This window comes from Phoenix dactylifera, chromosome 2 (genome assembly GCF_009389715.1).
Source record: "Phoenix dactylifera cultivar Barhee BC4 chromosome 2, palm_55x_up_171113_PBpolish2nd_filt_p, whole genome shotgun sequence".
NCBI classification, from domain to species: Eukaryota; Viridiplantae; Streptophyta; class Magnoliopsida; order Arecales; family Arecaceae; genus Phoenix; species Phoenix dactylifera.
Genome location: NC_052393.1, coordinates 1248358 through 1271749, shown reverse-complemented (window position 1 = coordinate 1271749; position 23392 = coordinate 1248358). Strand labels below are relative to the sequence as shown.

The 23392-nt window shown below is 46.0% G+C and overlaps 1 protein-coding gene across 2 annotated transcripts; it reads left to right on the top strand.

Moving 5' to 3' along the window:
- Nucleotides 1-2076: 2076 nt before the first annotated feature.
- On the top strand, nucleotides 2077-10922 carry LOC103716086 (glycolipid transfer protein 1-like). Of its 2 annotated transcripts, none has more exons than XM_008803952.4 (7): nucleotides 2077-2232; nucleotides 2839-2977; nucleotides 8999-9054; nucleotides 9346-9476; nucleotides 9663-9798; nucleotides 10413-10544; nucleotides 10634-10922. In XM_008803952.4, the coding sequence occupies exons 2-7, from the start codon at nucleotides 2860-2862 to the stop codon at nucleotides 10667-10669; spliced, it is 609 nt and encodes a 202-aa protein (XP_008802174.1). In that variant the 5' UTR covers nucleotides 2077-2232; nucleotides 2839-2859; the 3' UTR covers nucleotides 10670-10922. The 2 variants fall into 2 exon arrangements, with proteins under 2 accessions (XP_008802174.1, XP_038972613.1); XM_039116685.1 differs by lacking the exon at nucleotides 2077-2232 and adding an exon at nucleotides 2529-2717.
- The last annotated feature ends 12470 nt before the right edge of the window (nucleotides 10923-23392 follow it).

Genomic DNA, 23392 nt, shown 5'->3' with positions numbered 1-23392 from the left:
AAAAGAGTTTGAGCTGTGGATGAGAGAAAGGTAGCAAGGATTTTTTTTTTTTTTTAAATAGAGCTCAATGGATTTAAACAATCAAGGAGAAACAATCTAGATAAGAGATGGTAGTGCAGAAATAAATAGGGATGCCCATGGATTATATATTTTTAACTTCTGATATTTTGGAGAATCCATCTAAACAAGAGATAGAGGCGCAGAAATAGGTAAGGATGCATGTGCATCATACACCGAACTTCTTAACCATACCTTTTCATGAAGAGAGAAAATAAGAATTTTTTGGTAGCAAAAATTGATACATGGAATCTAAAATAGTTTATTTCTCTCTCATTTAGTATTTTAGTATCGAAATTTGAACATATGAAGTAATATTACCTTCTTCAAAAGAGTATCATTAGGTCATCCCTCAACTATAGTTATTTATACGTACTAATCTCAGTTGCCAAAAAAAAGTGTTTCCCACGCGAACAGAAATTTCAAGAATTGAGAAACGAGTATAGAACATGTTCAGAATACAAAAAACTATAAAATATATAAATAAATTTACCACATTCTATGCGTTTCAGCTTTTGGGGCAAGTGGTGATTTTAACATGGTATCCGAGCAGAAAAATATAAAATATATAAATAAATCTACATCATCTTATTAACATATGTTTTTAGGACAAGTGGTGATTTTAACATTGTATCAGAGTACAGGTCTTGAGTTTGAACTCTATCTCCACACCTTTTAACCCTATTATTAAAAAAATTTCTCTCAAAATTCCATTCTTATGCATACTTTTTTTATTTTCTTAGTTTCCCGTACGTCAAGAAGTTTAAAGGAGTAAACCTCTTATGAGATTATTTCCAAATGAGTTCTCTTTCCATGCAAGAGTCTTGTTTAAGTTTCTTTTTTAAAAAATTAAAAGTCTTATAAATATAAAACTATTTTTAATCACAAGTCTTCTATTATTAATAAAATAATAAGCCACAACATGAACCCCATGCCTAAAAAAACTAAGCGGTAGCCATTAAAAAGGTTTTTTTAGAAAAACAAAACACACAAATATATGAATAATTCTAATAATGTTATTTAGATATTTTCTATTTTTCTAATTGTACAAAATATTAGATGTCATTTCTTGCTCTTATCTTCCATACCGTTTTTAGATAGATAGAGAGAGAGAGAGAGAGTACATAATATTAATTAACGAGCATTTAGCTTATCTCTTTTTCACATGCTTGAAAGACGTGGATCTAATCTACTCTAACTGAGGAGCTATGTAAAACTAGAATTTAACTAATTGATTAAATTTAGAAGGCTTTGAGCTCACCAACTCTGGCAATGTTCCACAAGTGACTACAAGTAGTAAGACTCGCAGGGTCGAGTCTGATTCAGGTGTAACAAGACCGACTCAGCCCACCCTGACCCTGAGAGCCGGCCATCTTTTTTTTTGATTATTTTTAATTTTTTTTTTTGCTGAAGCGGATGTATCATACATGTCGGGTATGATTATATTTAAAAAGGTCAAAAAATAACAAGTTTTATCATACACCGAATAATCTCATCTCTCCTAGTCACAGGATCTCTTCAGAGTGGTTAGCCACATACGAAGCTATCCAATCTACTGTTTCATTAGTCTCACGATATACATGCTTCACTTGCAAAATCATTTCATCATTGATTCTATGGTGAATGTTCTTATGCAGCGGGTGGCACATGGCCATTCTCATATCTTGCTAAATTCAACTAATAATTGTGGCCGAACCGCTATCGGAGCACCGTTATTTTATTTTTTTCAGGACGTCCACCTCCGAACACGACGGTGGGTTTCTTTTATTCAACCCCCTTTAATATTCGTTCCAGCATCTGGTTCCCACTTTCATCCAATTAAAAAAAAAATGATATGGGTCACCTAATTATTCACCAGATAGTTCCATGTCTATGCAGAGACCAGTTATTGGTTTATTTTTGGAAAGGGCCAGCCATACCCCACGTCTACCGACCAATAGATGGCTGCCGCATGGGACAGGTGTCGTTGGTGGCGACATACGAGTGATCTGTAGCGGTGCATCCCCGCTGCTAGGAGAGAGATTTGAAATTCGATTTATCGGCCCGGCCCGGTTTTGGTCGCGACTATTATAAATTGATTAATCCGTTCCCTTCCGCCGGACGGAGTTCGGAGGCAGAGACCTGGGCGGCCCGTAGGATTCGTCGCGAATCGCTGCAGATTTGTTCTCGGGAACGGTTAGCGGCTGGCGTCAAAATCTTTTTCTTTTTTGAACTGATCATGTTTTGATCTCGATCTGAAATCGAAGTTTAATAAATGGGAATCAATGCAAGAATCTATGTGAAATCTTTTAGTTTAGTTGGATTCAGATTGCTTTCTTTCCCTTATAATTGGTACGTTAGGGTTAAGCTTCTTGGGTTTTTTTTTTTGTTCCTTGGGAAGATCTTGATTCAAGAACGATGTGGTATTTGCTTTTTGTCTCTTTTTTTTTTTTTATCCTTCGATTTTGTTATAGAATTACCATCTTGAAAGTTAGAAGTTGATCGGATGTGATGAATCATTTGTTTCATGCATTATATGGAAATGCCAGTTGCGAGGGGCTCGACCGGGCCCGGATCCGCCACCCAATGGATTGGTGGCTCCCTGGATCGGAATTTGATCGGATAGATATGACTGTCGGGTCGAATTGCCTAAATTTGGCACCGGTTATTGATCCGGCAAGGTGTTGTCTGTCAGAACAATTTTATGTTTTTTCTTCACTTATATGGATTTTTTGAGCATTTTTTCACTTTTGTGGTTGTGCGAGAACGAGAAAGATTGGATTTTGATGGCGGCTTTTGTAGGTGGAAGGATCGACGATAGAGATGGAGGGGACTGTATTCACTCCCTCGTTGGAAGGAATGAAGCATGTCAAGTCAGAGGATGGGGTAATGCTCGCCAAGCCTTTTCTGGATGTCTGCAAGCTCATCCTGCCTGTTTTAGGTATGTGGCTTGTTCTGCTCGCCTTTTCTTTGCCTTGCTTTTACTTCTTCATTTCGGTCAAGATCTACTCCAATTCTCTCTTTTTCTTATATATAACTAATTTGTATTCCTATATTTATTTCTTTCATTTTTGCTCTTTTTAACATGTAAAGCTTATTGAAAGATGATTTTCATTGTTGTACTTCATTGAAGATATAAAATCCCGACATCTATATTAACATGGAATTCAAATTGCGTTTTGTGCTTTGTTTTATCACTGGTTAGGTTCTTTTTGAAAATTGCATGTCTTGCTTGGGCAATCATGTGCTGTGGGATATGTCCTGTGTTAAAAATAGAGCATATGATTCCTTGGCACTCCAAAAGTGGTGTATGACACCCATGTCAATTAAAAATTTTGACATTTGATATGGCCTCTAGTAGTGTCATGTCAAGAGGCACTTTATTCCAAGTGATGACAATTATCTTCTTGTAAAAGAAAAAAATGAAAAATTATTGAAAATGCGAGGCAATTTTAACCCCATATTTGAACTGCTATAATGAAGCATCACCCCTTTCTTTTCATTTTCTTCAGTGCATTATGATGTCAACCTCATCATCAATTAGAAGTAAGCGTTACTAGGTTGATAGATAGCTTTTTGTTTTTTAAAATCTTTTTGCATTGTATGAAAGTGTCCTTTTGTCAGATTTTTGGAAATCTAAGCAACAAATACGTTCAGATACATCAGGAATTGGCTCCATGCTGAGTGTCCACTATTGGTTATATCGTGTGATACGGCCAAACCCATGTTATTATGAAATCTTTGCAAGATACTATAGCCTTGGTTTTTGATAACCTATTAAGAAATATCAAAGGCCAATCACATGGATGTATTATAGTTTTTGGACATGTTATTCACATGCTGCATAGTTGTTCAGATGTTTATGGACTTACTACAATGGGAATGAGAATAACATCATTTCATTGCAACCAATCTTAGTTTCTAGGAGGCCTTTGAATATATATAGGAAATGGGATCAAAGAAGCCTTTTCAAAGGAATAATCTTTTCTCATGCTTAAACCAACTTTCAAATCTAATCCATTTTAATTGAGTTCAATTTTTATCAGCTTATGTTTTTGCATGATCTTCAAGAATACAGAACTTATTGGCATAGAGATGGTTCTCATAAATAGGCCCTACATTATGCTATCTAAGTCCTTTTTCTACTGTAGTCCTTGCTGGAACTAGTTTTCATGTATTGTCAGTTTGCAACTGCTTCTCCCCATATATCACATGTACCATTCAACTAAAAATTATATGCTCTAATCAGCCAATTAAACCACCCTTTTAGTCCTTTTATCAAATGGGTGCTGCACGCCTTCAAGAGAGAGAGGGAGGGAGAGAATCATCAATGATATTATTTATTTTGTAACAACCCAGGACGTCACCCAAAAAGGCTAGCCAGCGAATAACCGATGTAGGACTAAACACACAACCGCACGGGTCTTCACATACTCTTCCCATTCAAATCCTGACATCCTCATCAGGCTAAGGGTTCAAATCCATTCAAATCTAATCATAAGTACCATGATCGGTCCATGGTTAGCCTCCATGAACCCATGCTGCAGTGTCTCCTGATCTACATAGGCTATGGGTCAAGTTCACTTTGATACCATTTGTCACAACTCAGGATCTCATCCAAAAAAAAACAAACCGAAAGGTATTTTTTTGGGGTTTCTTAGTCCTGTATATTTACTTAAGATATACTCGTCGAATAACCGATGTAGGACTAAACACACGCCCGCACGATTTCTCACATACTTGGTCCTATCATTTTAGACATAGTTGTATTCGGGGATCCAACTATCTGCTACTTCTTGTATGTCAGCATCTCGATAGGAGTGACATTGCATCACATGTTCTTTTAGGCTGTGAACATGACCTCCTAGGCACGAGTCCAATTTGTTATGCCCAAAATCCTTGGCAGAAGCGAAACAGTCAAAAGCTCAAATTTGAGTGCCTGGCTCCCAGACCCTGATTTGCTGGTTCTGGAGTTGCAGATTCTACTGATTTGTAACATGCTTTTTTGAAGAATGAACAGGTAGCATGTAGGGTCATCTAAAGAGTATTTATTGAGAGACATTCCATTTAGAGTTTATCTTGTGCTAAACCACCAGAGGACAGTAGAATTCTTAAACTAAAGTCTTTTATTAAAGAAATCAAAATAAGGTATTGGACGTAATTACAAGGTAAAGACAAAATATGCCAGAATAATTCCTATATATTGCAAAAAAGATGAGCATACAAGCTTTTGTATTCTTGGAAAAAGAAAAAAAAATAATTCAAAAGCTGTTCAAGCTTGGCTTGTATAAGCTCTTAACTGAGAATTTATCAAATGGAGCCTAGCTTCCATATATTGTTGCAATTGAGCCGAGCTGGGCTCTCAAAACTGTTTGAGCTCGTCTCATTTTGTAACTGGCCCGAGCCTGAATGAGGCTTTGTTGAGTCAAACACTCAAACTCGAGCTTCTCATGAGCAGCCTGGATTGTTTGCGTGCTAATTTAAGGCCTGGAATATAAGATGTTGGTCAATAAGGGTCCTTACTAACATTGGTATACGAATCTTTCATGAAGGTTTTAAGCGCTGAGAAAACATATTTATCCACAAGTGTACATTCTACATTCTGGATGGGAATGTTGAATGGCCTATTTGGATATATATGTATATAGTTTTGCAGAATTTTTTTTGTGCCACATGGTGTAGAAACTCTCTTCTTGCCTTTGTATGTGTGCCTTGTTGTATGAATTGTGGTGGATGCTTTGATGGAACATGCTGCGTCCAACTGAGCTGGATCAGTCCAGATCAGACTGAGTTGTGGCAGTTTGATTTTAGGGATAAGTGCAACTTCACTATATTGGTCTCTAGTTTCATGCTTTTTATTTTCATTTTCATGTGTATAGCTCTTTTATTAGAGAAATTATTGTCCCAAATTTCATGTACGTTAAGTCCTGTTGGAGAACTAATCTTGACTAGTTGTTTATCCATATCCAATTGCTCGTGATGTATAAAGCTGTTAAAGTGTTCCTGTCTTTTCCACCAGAGGCTTCAGTAACGTCTCCTGTTATTTGATTTGAACTAAATGTCACTTTCAGAAGTGATTCCATGAAGAAATCTTTTATGTCAATGTGTCTATGCGTAGATAGACAAACAAAAAGAGACACGCTCATTCTTGATGGAGTTTAATTTACAGTTGTTACAGTCTGAATATTGCTGATCTAACATTGCCTAAATTAGCCCACTGCCGATCGGGCCTAGACATTATTGCTGTGGTAATGAAAATTGGAACAGAAAATTATTTAAGTATCTGCGCTGCACTATTCACCATTTATGAGTAGCATGTACTCTTTGCAGCACCAATTAAGATAACAAATTTAACATGTGCACAGTATAATATTGGTGACTTAGTGAACCCATATCTGAGAGCCTCGCACCGTGCATCTAAGGAATGCTGAAAAATTTGCCAAGAAGCATATCGCTTTTTCCTTTTTTTTAGTCATGGAAAAATCTGTACCAACTTGACCATGGCCTCAATATTTTCTCCCATTTTCCTAAATTACACTGTAAAGTTGCCTGCACAAATTTCACTTGTTATCTTGCTATATAATGTTGACTGTAAAACTTTGTCAAATTTAGTGGTTAGATGCAAGGTTTAAATTCTCGGTATCAGTATCCATATTGATTGGGTGCCGGTACAGAACGATGATGGTAAAACCAGACACAGCATGGTAGCAGCTGGCACAGATTTTTCTCTTTCCTTTTTCTTTTTCCTACGTATTGATATGAAGGGCATCCCCAAGTACCATTCCATCACTGGTCTGGTTTGAAATGGCCAGTACAGACTGGTACAACCTGTACTTGAATGCTTGGCTAGATGTATCCATAGGCCATGAAACGATAGGCATACATCTACTAAAAGACCTTAAAATGGTTGGCAGCCTGGGAGCAATAATGTTTTGTTATTAACTCTTGCAATTTAGAAAGGTTCTCATGTCTACTTAAGCTCTCTTTTATATCTCAGCCAACATAAGTTCGTCTCCTTCTGATGGGCCACCCAAGTGCATTCCAAGTAGTCACAAATCTTGCCATTAGATGACACCACCAAATTGATGTAGCCAACAAATAGAGATGTGCTGGAGAGTTACGAGAAAGATACTAGTGATGGTAATAGGAAAGCAGATTAATTTTGTTTGTAGGCTCTCTTCATGCAAGAACATTATAATAGTAGACCAGAAAATTCAATCTTTGTTTATTATTGCTGAGTCAATTAATAAAGAAAGACAAGGCTTTCTATTCAGAATACAGAAAATTTTTCTAAAGTAACTAACTGGAGTGAAAATTTAGATGCTAGTAGTTAATGGGAAATTCTGCGGTGGATTAATATCACCTTTGATATTCTGAATTGCTCTTTTCACATTCAAGGTTTGGATTAATATCATAGATATTCGAATAACTTTATGCTCGTCCTTGATAGAGTTTAATTTACAGTTGTTACAGTCTGAATATTGCTGATCTAACATTGCCTAAATTAGCCCACTGCTGATCGGACCTAGACATTATTGCTGTGGTAATGAAAATTGGAACAGAAAATTATTTAAGTATCTGCGCTGCACTATTCACCATTTATGAGTAGCATGTACTCTTTGCAGCACAATTAAGATAACAAATTTAACATGTGCATAGTATAGTATCGGTGACTTAGTGAACCCATATTCTGAGAGCCTTGCACCGTGCATCTAAGGAATGCTGAAAAATTTGCCAAGAAGCATATCCCTTTTTCCTTTTTTTAGTCATGGAAAAATCTGTACCAACTTGACCATGGCCTCAATATTTCCTCCCATTTTCCTAAATTACACTGTAAAGTTGCCTGCACAAATTTCACTTGTTATCTTGCTATATAATGTTGACGGTAAAACTTTGTCAAATTTAGTGGTTAGATGCAAGGTTTAAATTCTCGGTATCAATATCCTTATTGATTGGGTGCCGGCACAGAATGATGATGGTAAAACCAGACACAGCATGGTAGCAGCTGGCACAGATTTTTCTCTTTCCTTTTTCTTTTTCCTACGTATTGATATGAAGGTCATCCCCAAGTACCATTCCATCACTGGTCTGGTTCGAAATGGCCAGTACAGACTGGTACAACCAGTACTTAAATGCTTGGCTAGATGTATCCATAGGCCATGAAATGATACGCATACATCTACTAAAAGGCCTTAAAATGGTTGGCAGCCCGGGAGCAATAATGCTTTGTTATTAGCTCTTGAAATTTAGAAAGGTTCTCATGTCTGCTTAAGCTCTCTTTTATACCTAAGCCAACATAAGTCCGACCTTCTCCTTCTGATGGGCCATCCAAGTCCATTCCAAGTAGTCACAAGTCCTGCCATTAGATGACACCACCAAATTGATGTAGCCACAAATAGAGACTTGCTGAAGAGTTACAAGAAAGAGACTAGCGATGGTAATAGGAAAGTAGATTAATTTTGTTTGTAGGCTCTTATTATGCAAGAACATTATAATAGTAGACCAGAAAATTCAATCTTTGTTTATTATTGCTGAGTCAATTAATAAAGAAAAACCAGGCTTTTTATTCAGAATACAGAAAATTTTCTAAAGTATGTAACTGGAGTGAAAATTTAGATGATAGTAGTTAATAGGAAATTCTGCAGCGGATTAATATCACTTTTGATTTTCAGAATTGCTCTTTTCACATACAAGGTATGGATTAATATCATAGATATTCGAATAACTTTAGTTATTTTCTAACAAATTTATTTAACTTGGATGATGCTGCTTTTGAGAAATACGAAATTATCTGATTTCTTTTTATGTGCATTGGACATGCTGCCCCTATGGACATTCACTATTGCATTGTTCAGAAAACATAAATTTCTCTGTGCTTACAACTGAGACAGCATATTGTCATGTTTCATGAGCGTTGGACTGAGGTTGATTTTTTTGTTTTTAAATACTGTTATGTTTGCAGATAAACTTGGAACTGCTATGTCCATTGTAAAGTCAGATATAGGAGGCAACATAGCGGTAAGAAGTCTTTTATGTTTTTCTTGATAAAAAGAATCAAAAGTACATAATGATTTTTTCAGGACTTATATTTCCTGATTTCTTTGATAGGTTAGTAATAAATTCTTCACTACATTAAGTACAGTTTATTGACAACTTTTTTATGCACTATAGGATCTGCCAGGTCATGAAACATGCACATTCTGAGATCTTGTTATTTTGTCCGATCCAGCTTTCTTTATTACTCCTTTTGTTTCTGTTTCTTTAGTCCAAATCCTTCACAAATGTTTATTTTACGATTTTCTTATGCAGAGGCTGGAATCTAAATATGCTTCTGATCCTTCGACATTCGAACACCTGTACAGCATGGTGCAAGTAGAAGTAGAATCTAAAACAGCAAAAGGTTCTTCGAGCTGCACCAATGGTCTTCTGTGGTTAACAAGGTATTCCGCATGACTTGTGCACAATGTGTTCACACTTTCAAATGGAAATGTCATTTTTGCACTTCCATTCATTGTAAATTTGCCTTTAAGTGCTTGAGTTCATTTTGGTCTTCTATTTTCCCTGGTTTCCTTGTATATATATTTGCTGTCTAAAGCTATCATTCTTGGATGTATCCATCCATTTAGGGCCATGGATTTCTTGGTGGAACTCTTCCGTAACTTGCTTGAGCATCCAGATTGGACTATGTCACAGGCCTGCACAGATTCCTACGGCAAGACCCTAAAAAAATGGCATGGCTGGCTTGCTAGTTCTAGCTTTACGGTAATGCATTCAGACTCTTCTCATAAAATTATAATCGTTAAAGCAGTGGCATAGAAGGAAAACAATTATCCACTGATCAGGACTGCAAGCTTTGACATGACAATGGGAATTGAAACTACTCTCAATTTCTCAGTTTCCCTCTGTAGAACTATATGTATATGGTTTAATATGAAACAATTTTGACAGGGCAATAGAAAATTGAAAAGTTTGAATCTCTCAGTTCCCCCTGCAGATTTTTTGTATGGTTTTGTTTGAAAGTGGTCATGTGGTAAACAAGTGGCTTCCTAATTTCAATGCTCACATAATGTTGACTAGTAAATCATGAGAATATTGCATCTAGATATTTAATGCTAAAAATTGTGCTATATAACCATTACAGTAAAGTAGTTTGGTCATACCTCTGGGCCCTGCTTCAACCATCATTCAATTGATTTGAGATATTATCTGTGTTTCACATATATCCAATTATCCTCTACTTTTCCGTTATGGATCTTGTCAACCTCTGCCAACAGCTCCCATAAATATGTCTTGGTTTTTTGTATGGTTCCAGCTGTCAGCATGCTGCTCCTTTTTCATAGCTTGTAACTGGATTACTGATGCATCCATGATTACAGGTTGCCATGAAACTTGCTCCTGATAGGAAGAAATTCATGGAGGTTATTTGTGGCTCAGGTGACATCAACGCAGACATTGAGAAATTCTGCACAACCTTTGCTCCTCTTCTTGCAGAGAACCACAAGTTTTTGGTAAGCTCTCGTCGTGCCATTATTATGGATCAGGTAGCTCTTACATTGTTCATGTTTTGATCGAGACACTTGTATCTTGTTTATTGCAGGCTGGTGTTGGTCTGGATGATCTTAAGGCTTCTTGATGTAGAAATCCTCCTATCGTGATAATCTCTCGTGATCCCATCTGTCACCAATTATATATTTCACTTTTGTTTTAAAGGAAACTATTGGACCGTACATAAGGCATCTATATAGATATGTACACTTGGTTTCTTTATGAACAGTAGCAGTTGGGTTTCTTATAATAAAACCGAAATTACAAATAACTAGTAGTTTTCTGTTCTTATTTTCTTTTATGATTAATGCATAGCTAATATCTACATTTCTTTTGTTGTATATGTGAGGTGATTCAAGAATGCGTTCTGATCAACGGCTGCTTGCTGAGATTATTGCATTCTGAAGCCGGATGCTTGTTTCTGGAACTGAATCATAGGGATGATAGGGGACTGCCACGTTTTGAGTGTACTAGTCTGATGTCTGATTTCTAAGCAAATTTCTGGCGGACATGCCTCATCCTAAACTAACACATAGTTCCTGCAACTCCTGTGGCCGGGTCCTTCTTTTTCAGTTTTCTCCTTGGTAGATCCCATCAGAGAATGAGTATAATTCTGGGATAAAATATCATGGCCTGTCTGTTCTTACAGAGATCTATGACATGTCAGGGATTTAGCAGGGGTGATTTGTTAAAATTTCAACTGCACTTTTTTTATATATATTTGACTTCCATTCTGTCCTTTGAGCTCCTCTTTAGTAATGACAGCTCTCCTCTCCTTTCTTCAAATATCGTCTGTAGTTTGTTAGTTCTTCATAGCTCATTCTGGCTTTCGTGGTTCCCAATTCCTCCTTCTATGTCCACCTTTCTTGAAAGAAGAGAATTCATACCCTCATTCGAAGCTCTTTCCCCAGCAAGGTCCTCCTCTTCCACAGTGTGATCTTTCATCATAGAGATCCTAAGATTGTCGAGTTAATGCTTGGACATGCATGTTTTTCCATGCGACTTCCTGAATGGAGGGAGGCAGAAAACTAAAAAGAGGGCGATCCTTAGAATCCCAAAAAGCATTGAATAGCTTTGAGGACATGCTTGTTCTAGGGGGAGTTGGGCGCTGGAATGATCCCGGCCTCTCTGGTATTCAAATTCTATTATGCCGCATCTAAAAAATTAATTTTTTCCATAATATCTTAATCAGCTATTCCAATTCTATTTCTGATTCTGAATTTGCTTTCAGTCGCGAATCAAATGTGGAGAAATATGAGTACTCCCCTTTCTATTCCAATTCTGACACCGGTGGCGAAGCAAAGTTTAATTAATGGTATATTTGGGCGTCGGTTGGTCCTAGCCCAGCGAGTTGGCATCTATCTCCTGCTTTTGAAAACTTGATGGCAGCAAGTGCTGGAGGCTCAGTGCGTCATTCTGAAAGGGGACTTAAGTGAAGATGGTAAAATGGATTTTATAGAAGAAGCTGGGGTTTTCGACCATCCGCGTCTAGAGGACGTCAGATGGTTATTACAAAAGTGCTATTTTTCAGATTGCTCATGTATTTCGGAAGACAAATAGAGCTGCTGACTGAGTTGTCTTCTTTGTTGCTCATCATTTTGGAGAGATCTTTTGAACTCGCCGTGTACCAGTCACTCCCACGCTGTGAAGTATTTTGGCTCTTGACTCTATAGGCAATGCTCACGCGAGACCGGTTTACCTAAAAAAAAAAAAAACTTGATAACTCTCCTAACTCTAAATTTAGGTGGCCAAGATCATGTACCCATCCTAGGGTAATTAATCAGTGGTGATCAAACTTTGCACTTCTCATTAACAGCTTTCTATGCATGCCAGCAATAAGTTTATGTTGCAGAGAAAAATAATTGGTTGTGATACACTTTGAAATTGATCCCTGCTAGCAAAGTGAACCGGCTAATGAAAGCTCGTCATTTAGCCACAGGCTAACCATTCAAAACTTGCCCCATGGTCGATCCAAAGGCGTGCAGAAAGTCCTTTATATTTTAAAGTCTCTCCATGGCTAGCGACAACTCTATTGTGATCGCTAATTGTTTCATAATAAACATGATATCCGAGCAAATTCTGTGAATGAAAAGTGTAGGTGAGATATACGGTTTGTTGCTTCATCAATGAGCGTCCAGCTCTAAACTACTCGGTGATGGACTCCGGCCCTTCTTTATATATTGTGTTTCCAAAAGCCTTCCAGTTAACTCTCTTTCAACTCTCTTACGCTGCCTCTCAGGCCTCCTTCTATTTTTTGATAATCACATCTGACTTAGGCATCGGAGGGTCCTCTATTGGCACACTTTGGTGGATGAACATTTTTGTTTTTGCTATTTCAGGTCGGAGCCAACATTGAAGCACCTCCTGAAGCCATTTCAATGCCGACTCATAGGTGCTCGACATCGGGATTACCACTAATCGAGCATCGCGGCCACTGAAGCATCACTATAGAGGTGTGCAGTGACCCCATCTGATCTTTCCAATTTAGAAAACAGAAGAGCCAAGATCTCCAGCAACCCCTACTAACTTGTCATTTGGGTCGAGTCGATTTCCAGCATCAACAGGTTACAAAGTAGAAGTCCAAGGTCAAACTAGATAGAAAGTGGTACATATATCTTTTATTTAAAATGATTAGTAAAAAATATAGAACTTTGATTTACCAAAAAAAAAATATATAGAACTTTGACTTATTAGCTCGGTTGAAGTATCATGCCATCCATTTCATAATGGATGGTCAAGCAGTTAACTGCCAGACATCTTGAAGTAGTTGTTTGTAAGTATTGATTTTATCATGGTTACAAGTATACATGCAATTTCTTACTTGCAATTGCTCGTTCATTTTCTCATCTAATTTACACCTCTCTCCGTATTATTGCTTAGTTATGATTTTGATGTAGTTTTTGTGTTATAGTTACTGGTTAGTAGTGAAGTCTCCTGGCAGCCATGTTAGAGAATTAGGACAAATACATGCCTATTTGAAGTTTTAAAGGGAGAAGGGAGAGGATTAAAAAATTTGGACGAGCTAGTTATATTGCAATAGGCTACAACTAAATACTAGAATATACCTGTTGGGGGAATAAGGTTTTTTCCCCAAATGACACGAATGCCCCAAAGAAGCCGCACAATCGTCGACCCTGGAAGGCCGAAGTCGGCACCCGAACTCGGAACCTCCGACCTAAGAGAAACCCCAATGCCCGAGGCCTACTTTTGTCAGCCACCTACTACGGCTATACGTCTCCGAGGTCCGGCCAGAGACCGTACTATGACGCCCCTCCGGCATTTATTGCGCATGACCGCTGTGATCCTCCGGCACACTCCACAATAAATATGGATCTCCAGCTTACTCCACAATAAATATGGATCTCCGGCTTACTCCACAATGAATGCGGATCTCCGGCTTACTCCACAATAAATGCGGATCTCCGGCTTACTCCACAATAAATGTGGATCTCCGGCTCACTCAACAATTAATGCACGTGACTCCTGTCATCTACGGACTCCCAGCTCTCCACGGCAAATAAGCCCAGCAGAGTCTAGTCAACTGTGATAAGTCTCTGATCTCGGCCATACCTCCGACACTGATGCAATAAATTCGCCTGGTAGCGTGCTAGTTCGGGTTGTACAACGCCCTCATCGCCGACATCAGTGCAATTATTCGCCTGACCAAGCGCCGACCTGAACGACATGCCGAGCCGTACTACGGCTTCGCCCCGTTACATCGCAGGTAAACCGACCCCCGGTCTATAAAAGGGGGTTGGAAAATCGATACTGAGGAGACGCACCGTTTACCTCTACTCTACACGATTTGCCCCCTCCCTGACTTGAGCGTCGGAGGGCCGGCGCCGGGAGACCCGGCCACCGGCTCGTGTGCAGGCACCCAGACGGAGGACGCCGCCCACTGTCGGATCGTCGCCCAGCCGCGGGAATCAGCCGCTCCTTCTCGCCGATCGCCCCAGACGGAGGACGCCGCCCGTCGACGAACCACCGCCCCGCCGTGAGTAACCACCTCCCGCTCCCTCTCCTCGACCGAAGATTGCCCCCGGGTCCAATTTCCAGCAACAGTTGGCGCTAGAGGAAGGGCCCGAGTAGCAGTCATGAAGTTGAGAAGTAAGGGAGCCTCTAACGTCTCCCGGCGTCCCCCGCAAAGTCCTGGACACTCCGTCCAGAATTTCCCAACTCCAGCTGACCCAGGTCCTCAGGTCCAGCTGGAACAGTTCAATGCCCTGGTACAGCAAGTCCAGGCCCTGGCCGCCGCCGTGCAGGGCCTACGGCGCGTGGAAGCTTCATCGGCGCTTCCCCCGCAGGCCCAGGCCCCGCCGGAGTGTCTCCCCAACGGCCCGGTTCTCCCCAGTCAAAATCTGCATGGCTCCTCCAGAGCCAACAACGGAGAACGGGCTACTCCCCGTAGGGAGTTACCGAGAGAAGGTTTCGATCGGAGACCCCAACTTTCCGAGGCGGAGTCAGCCCCGGACCGCCAAGGGCCGGCGCAAACCACAACGACAATCCCACGGGTGGGGGAGCTCGACCGAAAAGTTGAGCATCTGGAGCGCCAGATTGCGGCACTCCACGGCAAGAAGGCAAGACAGGAAGGGGACTTTGAGTTCACTGCCAAGTCCCCCTTCTCCCGCCAGATCGAGGACGAGCCGGTTCCCGTGAGATTCAAAATGCCTCAGGTGGAGCCCTACAGCGGAATCACCGACCCCCTCGACCACTTGGAGAGTTATCGGGCCCTCATGGCCCTACAAGGATCCTCGGAGGCCATACTCTGCAAAGCCTTTCCAGCGACCCTCCGAGGGACCGCTCGGCTTTGGTTTTCTGGACTGAAGCCGAACACGGTGTCCTCCTTTGAGCAGCTCGGCAGGCAGTTCGCCACCAACTTTGCTGCCAGCCGGCGCCAGCGACGGACATCAGACTCCCTCCTGGACATCAAGCAGAAGGAGGGGGAGTCCCTCAAAGAGTACCTGGACCGCTTTACCGCCGCCACATGGGAGGTCCGCGAGCTAGACCAGTCGATAGCCATGTCGGCTCTGAAAACTGGGGTTCGCTCCTACCGATTCCTCTTCTCCATCGAGAAGAGCTTCCCGGCCGACTTCACCGAAATGCTGGCCCGAGCCCGGAAGTATGCCAAGGCCGAGGAGGCAGTCGCCTCCAGGCGGGGAGCAATCGAGCCCGCCTCTAAGAAGCAGAAGAAGCGCCGCGAGGAGCGCGGCCGACAAAGGAGCCGGTCTCCCCGCAGAGAGAAAAATCTCCCCAGACTGAGGAGTCCGCCCCGTCAGCAGGGGCGACCTCAGCAGAGGACACCTCCTCGTCCGAGGTCTCAACCACGGCCCCGGACGTACCAGGCGAGGTACGAGAACTATACACCCGTCAATGCTCCCCGGGCCGAGATCCTGATGGAAATTGAGGGTCGGGACTTCTTCCGACCCCCGCCTCCTATGCGAGACACGGGATTTCCCCGAAATACCAGGAAGTATTGCCGCTTCCACCGAGACCGTGGGCACGACACGGAGGACTGCTTCCAACTCCGGGACGAGATAGAAGCGCTCATCCGACGGGGAGTACTCAACCGGTTCGTGAGGAATCGACCTGAGGAAAGAAGGCCGGCGGAGAATGTCGCACCAACCGAAAATCCAGGCGACAACAGGCCCATCGCCGGCACCATCAACATGATCGGGCGGGCCTCGGCAGGAACGGCCGCCCAGGAAACACCCCCGAAGCGCTCACGTACTGATGAAGTCATCTCGTTCTCGGACGAGGACTTAGAAGGGGTCGAGACCCCTCACGATGACGCTGTGGTCATCTCCATGATTGTAAATAGGTTTGATGTAAAGCGTGTCCTAGTTGACAATGGAAGTTCAGCCAACATTTTGTACTACCATGCCTACCAAAAAATGGGGTTGACAGGAAGACATCTCCGGAGAATCAATGCCCCGCTAGTCGGGTTTACCGGAGATGCGGTCTCGGTTGAAGGTGAGGCTAGCTTCCTTGTCACAGTTGACCTCGCCCCCCGGGAGAGCACTGTGAGGATGGACTTCTTGGTGGTCCGTCTGCCCTCGGTCTACAACGCCATCCTTGGGCGCCCAGGGTTAAACACCCTTCGAGCCGTGGTTTCAACCCGCCATTTACTCATGCGGTTCCCCACCGGCCAAGGAGTAGGCGAGGTCCGCGGAGACCAACTGGTCGCCAAGCAATGCTACATGGCGGCCCACACAGTGAAACAACCAGCTGAGGCGCCAGACCGCCCGACGCGCCCTTCACTCCCCATAGAAACCCTCGATGCAAGGGACACCCCCTGGAAGAAGCAAGTAGAGCCCGGTGAGCTCCTTATTCAAATCCCACTACGAGAAAATTTTCCCAAGCTAACCGTGCAGGTCGGCTCCGGCCTCGGCGCCCATGAGAGGGATCGCCTCGTCAGCTTCCTGCGGGATAATGCCGACGTCTTCGCCTGGTCGCCCGCGGACGTGCCAGGAATTGACCCTGAGGTCATGGTCCACCGACTTCAGGTGAAACCAACCAGCAGGCCTATAAAGCAGAAGAAAAGAGGCTCCGCCCTCGAGCGACAACGAGCTGCGGCCGAGGAGGTGGACAAACTCCTCGGAGCCGGCTTCATCCGGGAGGTCTCCTACCCGGACTGGCTCGCCAACATAGTCCTCGTAAAGAAGGCCAACGGAAAATGGCGTATGTGTGTGGACTACACCGACCTGAACAAGGCCTGCCCAAAAGACAGTTTCCCCCTCCCGAGCATCGACCAGCTCGTCGACTCCACCTCGGGACACCAACTGCTAACTTTTATGGACGCCTTTTCAGGATACAATCAAATCCGAATGGCGCCAGAAGACGAGGAGAAGACGGCCTTCATCACCGACAAGGGCACCTACTGCTATAAGGTGATGCCCTTTGGCCTGAAAAACGCTGGGGCCACCTATCAGAGGCTGGTCAGCCAGATTTTTAAAGACCAGATCGGCCGGAACATGGAAGTCTACGTGGACGACATGTTGGTGAAGAGCCGAGCGGCGGAACACCACATAGCCGATCTCGACGAGACGTTCGCCAAGCTCAGAAAATATCAAATGAAACTCAATCCGGCGAAGTGCGCGTTCGGGGTCACCTCGGGCAAGTTCCTGGGTTTCATAGTGACCCAGCGCGGAATTGAGGCCAACCCGGAGAAAATCCGGGCACTGCAAGAGATGTCGCCTCCAAAGACAGTTAAGGAGGTGCAGCGGCTCGCGGGGCGGGTAGCCGCCCTGGGAAGGTTCGTCTCTCGGTCAGCCGAGCGTTGCCTCCCCTTCTTCAAGAGCCTCAAACGGCCGAAAGACTTCCGGTGGACAGAAGAATGCCAGCAGGCCTTTGAAGATCTTCGGAGCCTTCTGGCTTCTCCCCCGCTGCTCACCAAGCCCCGGAAAGGCGAGGTCCTTTACTTATATCTGGCCGTCTCCCCAGCCGCAGTGAGCTCAGTTCTCGTCCGGGAAGAGGACAAGCTCCAAAAGCCGGTCTATTACACCAGCCGGGTTCTCAGGGATGCCGAGACCCGATATTCTAAACTTGAGAAGACCATCTTCGCTCTCATCATCTCGGCTCGGAGACTCAGGCCTTACTTCCAAGCCCACACGATAGTTATATTGACTGACCAGCCCATGAAGCAAATATTGCAGAGGTCGGATCGTGCGGGGAGGATCGCCAAATGGGCGGTCGAGCTCGGGGAATTCGACCTCGAATATCGGCCCAGGCCGGCTATCAAAGCTCAGATACTCGCCGACTTCATCGTGGAGTGCACCCTTCCGGACGACCCCGACCTGCCATCTGGACCCGCGGAGGAGGCCCCGAGGCAGCCATGGGTCCTGCACTCGGACGGGTCTTCGACCTCGGGGGGTAACGGGGCCGGACTTATCCTCACTAGTCCAGACGGAGTGGTGGCTGAGCAAGCCCTGCGCCTCGAGTTCCCGGCCTCGAACAATGAGGCCGAGTATGAGGCCCTGATCGCCGGGCTCAAACTGGCGAAAGAACTAAACGTGGGAGACTTGACGGCATTCAGCGACTCCCAGCTGGTGGTGAACCAGGTCCAAGGAGATTTTGAAGCTAAAGAGCCATCCATGCAAAAGTATCTCCAAAAGGTGCGGGAACTCATATCTGCCCTGAATTCTTTCAACATTCAGTACATTTCCAGAACGGAAAACCTCAGGGCAGACCAGCTATCCAAGCTAGCAAGCTCCCACATGAGCGAGCTTCCTAAGGGAACCGCGCTCGAGTATCTTCAGACCCCCAGCACGGAGGAACCCGAGCCTACCATGTGCATCGGCTCCGAGCCAAGCTGGATCGACGGGCTCGTCTGCTACCTTCAGGACGGAACCCTACCTCATGACGAGATGGAGGCTCGCCGAATCAAGCGCCAGGCCCCCCGATATGTCCTATACGAGAACAGGCTCTATCGACGATCATTTACTTCCCCCCTTCTCAGATGCCTCCGCCCCTCCGAGGCGGACTATGCTCTCCGAGAGGTCCATGAAGGGATCTGCGGAAATCACCTGGGGGGCCGGGCCTTGGCCCATAAGATCCTGCGGCAGGGATATTACTGGCCCACACTCCAAAAAGACGCAACAGATTTCGTCCGCAAGTGCGATCGGTGCCAGCGAAACGCCAATATCCAGCGCCGACCTTCAGCTCTGCTGACCTCCATCATCGCCCCCTGGCCGTTTGCCCAATGGGGGATCGACATCCTGGGGCCCTTTCCCCTCGCCACCGGACAGAGAAAGTTCCTGGTCGTCTCCATCGACTATTTCACCAAATGGGTCGAGGCCGAACCTGTCGCCCGGATCACCGAGCAAAGGATGCGGGATTTCGTATGGAAGTCTATAATCTGCCGATTCGGACTACCCCGTATCCTTATATCTGATAATGGTCGACAATTTGACAATATTCATTTCAGGGAGTTTTGCTCTGGACTCGGCATTGATCATCGCTTCACCTCGGTTGCCCATCCCCAGACAAACGGGGAAACCGAGGTAACTAACCGAACTATTTTGCAGGGACTTAAAGCTAGGCTTGATCGGTCCAAAGGACAGTGGGTCGAGGACTTGTACAATGTCCTTTGGGCGTACCGGACCACGTTCCGACTACCCACGGGAGAGACCCCCTTCAACCTAGCATACGGCACTGAGGCCGTCATCCCGCTGGAGATCGGCCTGCCTTCTCCCAGAATGGAGCATTACGACCCCGACACCAATTCTTCCCAGCTAAGGAGCAACTTGGACCTTGTCGAAGAAACGAGAGAGGTCGCCCGGGTTCGCATGGCGAGATACCAACAGCGAACGGCCCAATACTACAACTCCAGAGTCAAGCCCAAGCTCTTCAAAGTAGGGGACCTCGTCCTCAGGAGAGTCGAGGCTTCTCAACCGACCGAGCAAGGAAAGCTCGCCCCAAATTGGGAAGGGCCGTATCAAATCGCCCGGGTACAACGACCAGGGGCGTACAAATTGAAGTCCCTGGAGGGGACTCTGATCCCACGAAGCTGGAACTCCGAGAATCTACGGATGTATTACCAATGAAATCCTAAGGGGTTCAAAACAATCAGGACAATGGACTCAGCTCCTTTTTCTGCAAAAATTTCTCTCACCTTGATAACTGTAATCCTCTTTTAATATTGGGTCGTCTGTGATCCTCAGATTCCCCGGCCAAAATCGGGATGCCTCGAGGCTCGACCGTAGAGTCCCAAACTCCCTCGACCTCGGGAAGAATCGCAAGACGACGAAACGTGGAATGGAGCAGGATTCCTCGACTAAGGTCGAGATGCCCCGAGTGTCGACAGCGCGTACCCAGACCCCTCGACACTTCGGAAAGACGGGGAAGTACCTTCGCGGCCCCCCGTGGCGCTCATCACCAACAACGGGGTAGTACCTTCGCGGCCCCCCGTAGCGCCTCCTCGACTAAGGTCGGGATGCCCCGAAGGTCGACCGTAGAGAACCAGACTCCCTCGACCTCGGGAAGCGTCGCAGGTCGACAGTGCGTACCCAGACCCCTCGACCTGACGAACGATTCCTCGACCAAGGTCGGGATGCTCCGAGGGTCGACCGTAGAGAACCAGACTCCCTTGACCTCGGGAAGGCGCCGTGAGGGGTGGAAAGGGTGGCTCCACCTGGGGCGCCACGAAGTGGACCCCCAGGAGCGGTCGACGATCTCCGATCCCCGAAGCGAGCGATCCCTCGACTAAGGTCGAGATGCCCCGAGTGTCGACAGTGCGTGCCCAGACCCCTCGACACTTCGGGAAGACGGGGTAGTACCTTCGCGGCCCCCCATGGCGCTCATCACCAACAACGGGGTAGTACCTTCGCGGTCCCCCGTAGCGCCCCCTCGACTAAGGTCGGGATACCCCGAGGATCGACCGTAGAGAACCAGACTCCCTCGACCTCGGGAAGCATCGCAGGTCGGTAGAGCGTGCCCAGACCCGCCGACCTGACGTATGATCCCTCGACTGAGGTCGGGATGCCCCGAGGGTCGACCGTAGAGAATCAGACTCCCTCGACTTCGGGAGGTACCACAGGTCAGCAAAGCGTCCGCGGACCCGCCGACCTGACACAAGACCCCTCGGCCAAAGTTGAGGTGCCCCGAGGTCCGACCACAGGGTCTCAAACTCCCTCGACCTCGCAAAGAGCTACAAATCAATAAAGCCTCCCCAAGCCCTCTCAACCTCGGCGGGTGCTGTCGGGTCCGTGAGAAGCCCGAGCCCCCTTAAAGTCAAAAATGACTCCGCAGGTCGACGAGGAAGGGAAGCAGCCTACTCCACCATGCGAAGCATAACTCTGAGAATGAAAGAGGTACATTCAACTGGACGCCCTCCTTGTCAAATTTTATTTACATATTGCTGAACGGAATCTTAATGTTGAAGCCTTATCTCGCCCCAAAGTCGGGCCTCTCTAACGGGTCGGCTTAGGATCGACCTCCTAATTACATTATGCATGCACCGTTCGTCAAGTCTCCGAAACTGGTACAGAGGATTTCATAAATTAGTGCCCGACTTGGCTCTTCGACGTAAACTCCTACGTCCGGCTAAAAAGTGGTCCCGGCCACGAATGCGCCAGCCAAACACGGGTACCAAGGCAATCTCTGGAAACCCCAGCCTTGCTCACCGAAGCCTCGGCAGAGTCCGAGAACAATAACTACGAAAACCTTCGGTAATAACCTGCCTATTGGCCCGCGCTCCCTCTGAGGAGTTTGGAGTTAAGTTCGGAGACCCGACTAAACTCCCCGATTAGCGGCACATACAGACCTAGTCCGGTCTTAGTTAAAGGGCTAAGGCCCGACCTCGACACCTTGGGACTTCCCTAAAGGCTAAACGCGATGACCTCCACGTCTCCCAAATCCGAGCTATAGGACTTAGGGAAATTTTCTAGAAAACTCAAGACTCGGAGCTCCTCTTCGTCGGGATGACTGGAACCCGAGAAGGCTAAGACGTAGCCCGGGAAGAAGGGCAACTTCGTTAAGCAGCCCGGAAATTAAAATGCAAAGCTAGGCCATCGAGGCTGTTCGCTAAGGCCCTGGCCTCGGTCACGACAACAGAGGGAAAGATGAACACGGAATGGCAAAAATACTTTTTCATTAACAAAGGGCCGGAAGGCCAATTACAAAATTAGAAGTCGGCCGCTCAAGGGCCGACCTCGGATACAATGAAAAAGAAAGAAAAATACGCTAAGTCCTAAGCGGCGGGAGCCACATCCGGGGGGTCGTCCGGCACATTGATGACCTCAAGACCTTCCTCCGGAACAGGCTCGGGGTCGGGAGCAGGAGCTTCGGGCACCACCTCCGGGACAGCGTCCGTCTCGGCCGCCAGAGCCACCTCCATGACACCGTCCGCCTCGGCTACCCTCGTCGAAGGCTCGGCGGGGTCTTGCTCATATATTCCCGCCTCGGATGTCAGGATGGTGGGAAGGGCTCGCACGTCGGACCCCCAGCCCCGGTCCTCCCTCGGACGGACCGTCGAGAAGTCATACTGAGGGCAGTACAGGCGCACCTGCTCTCGGAAGTTCTCGAAGCCTCGAAGGAAACCGTCGACCCTCTCCTCCTCCAACATGTCGCGGAACTCTTGCGACTCTTTGAAGAGCTCCACGGCGTGCTCGGCTCGTTCGAGAGCCCTCCTCTCCCGGGCCTCAAGTTGCTCGATTCGGAGGCGAAGGGCCCTCTCCTCATACTCGAGGGCCACGACCCTGGCCTGGACCTCCCCCAAGCGCGCCTCCGTGCCGCGCATGGTTGCCTTGATCATGGCGTGAGCCGCCTTCTCCTCCTCAAGCGCCCCCACCACGGCAAGGCGCTCGGCCTCGGTGGCCGCCCACCGAGCCTCGGCCGCGGCCGACACCGCTTCTAGCTCGGCGATTCTTTTCTTGGCCGGCTCCAGCTGCTGGCCGAGCTGCCGAACTTCTTCTCGATACCCGTGGGCGAGGAACGCCATGGTGTCGAGCTCGAGAATATGCTGAAAAAAAAAAAAAAAAGAAGCGAGGGTATTGTGAGTTGAAAGGCACGTATGCACGCTAATAACTCAGGAAAATTAAGAAGGGAACTTACCCGGGCGGTGCTGCAGTAAGCACTGCCGGCGACCTCCTCCAGCGAAATCCCCCGGAACGCGGCCCGGTCCGCTGGGAGCACTGCACGCCGCAACATGGAGCGTGCGACCTCGGCGTCCTGAAGGGCCGAGCTCCCCTCAGGAACGGAAGAGTCTGGCTCAACCGACTCTTCTCGGAAAGCTCGGGAAGAGCTCGGCACGATCGGACCCGAGGTCCCGGAGCCGCTCGCCTCGGGGCCTCGGGCAGGCCCGGGTCCTGGCTGC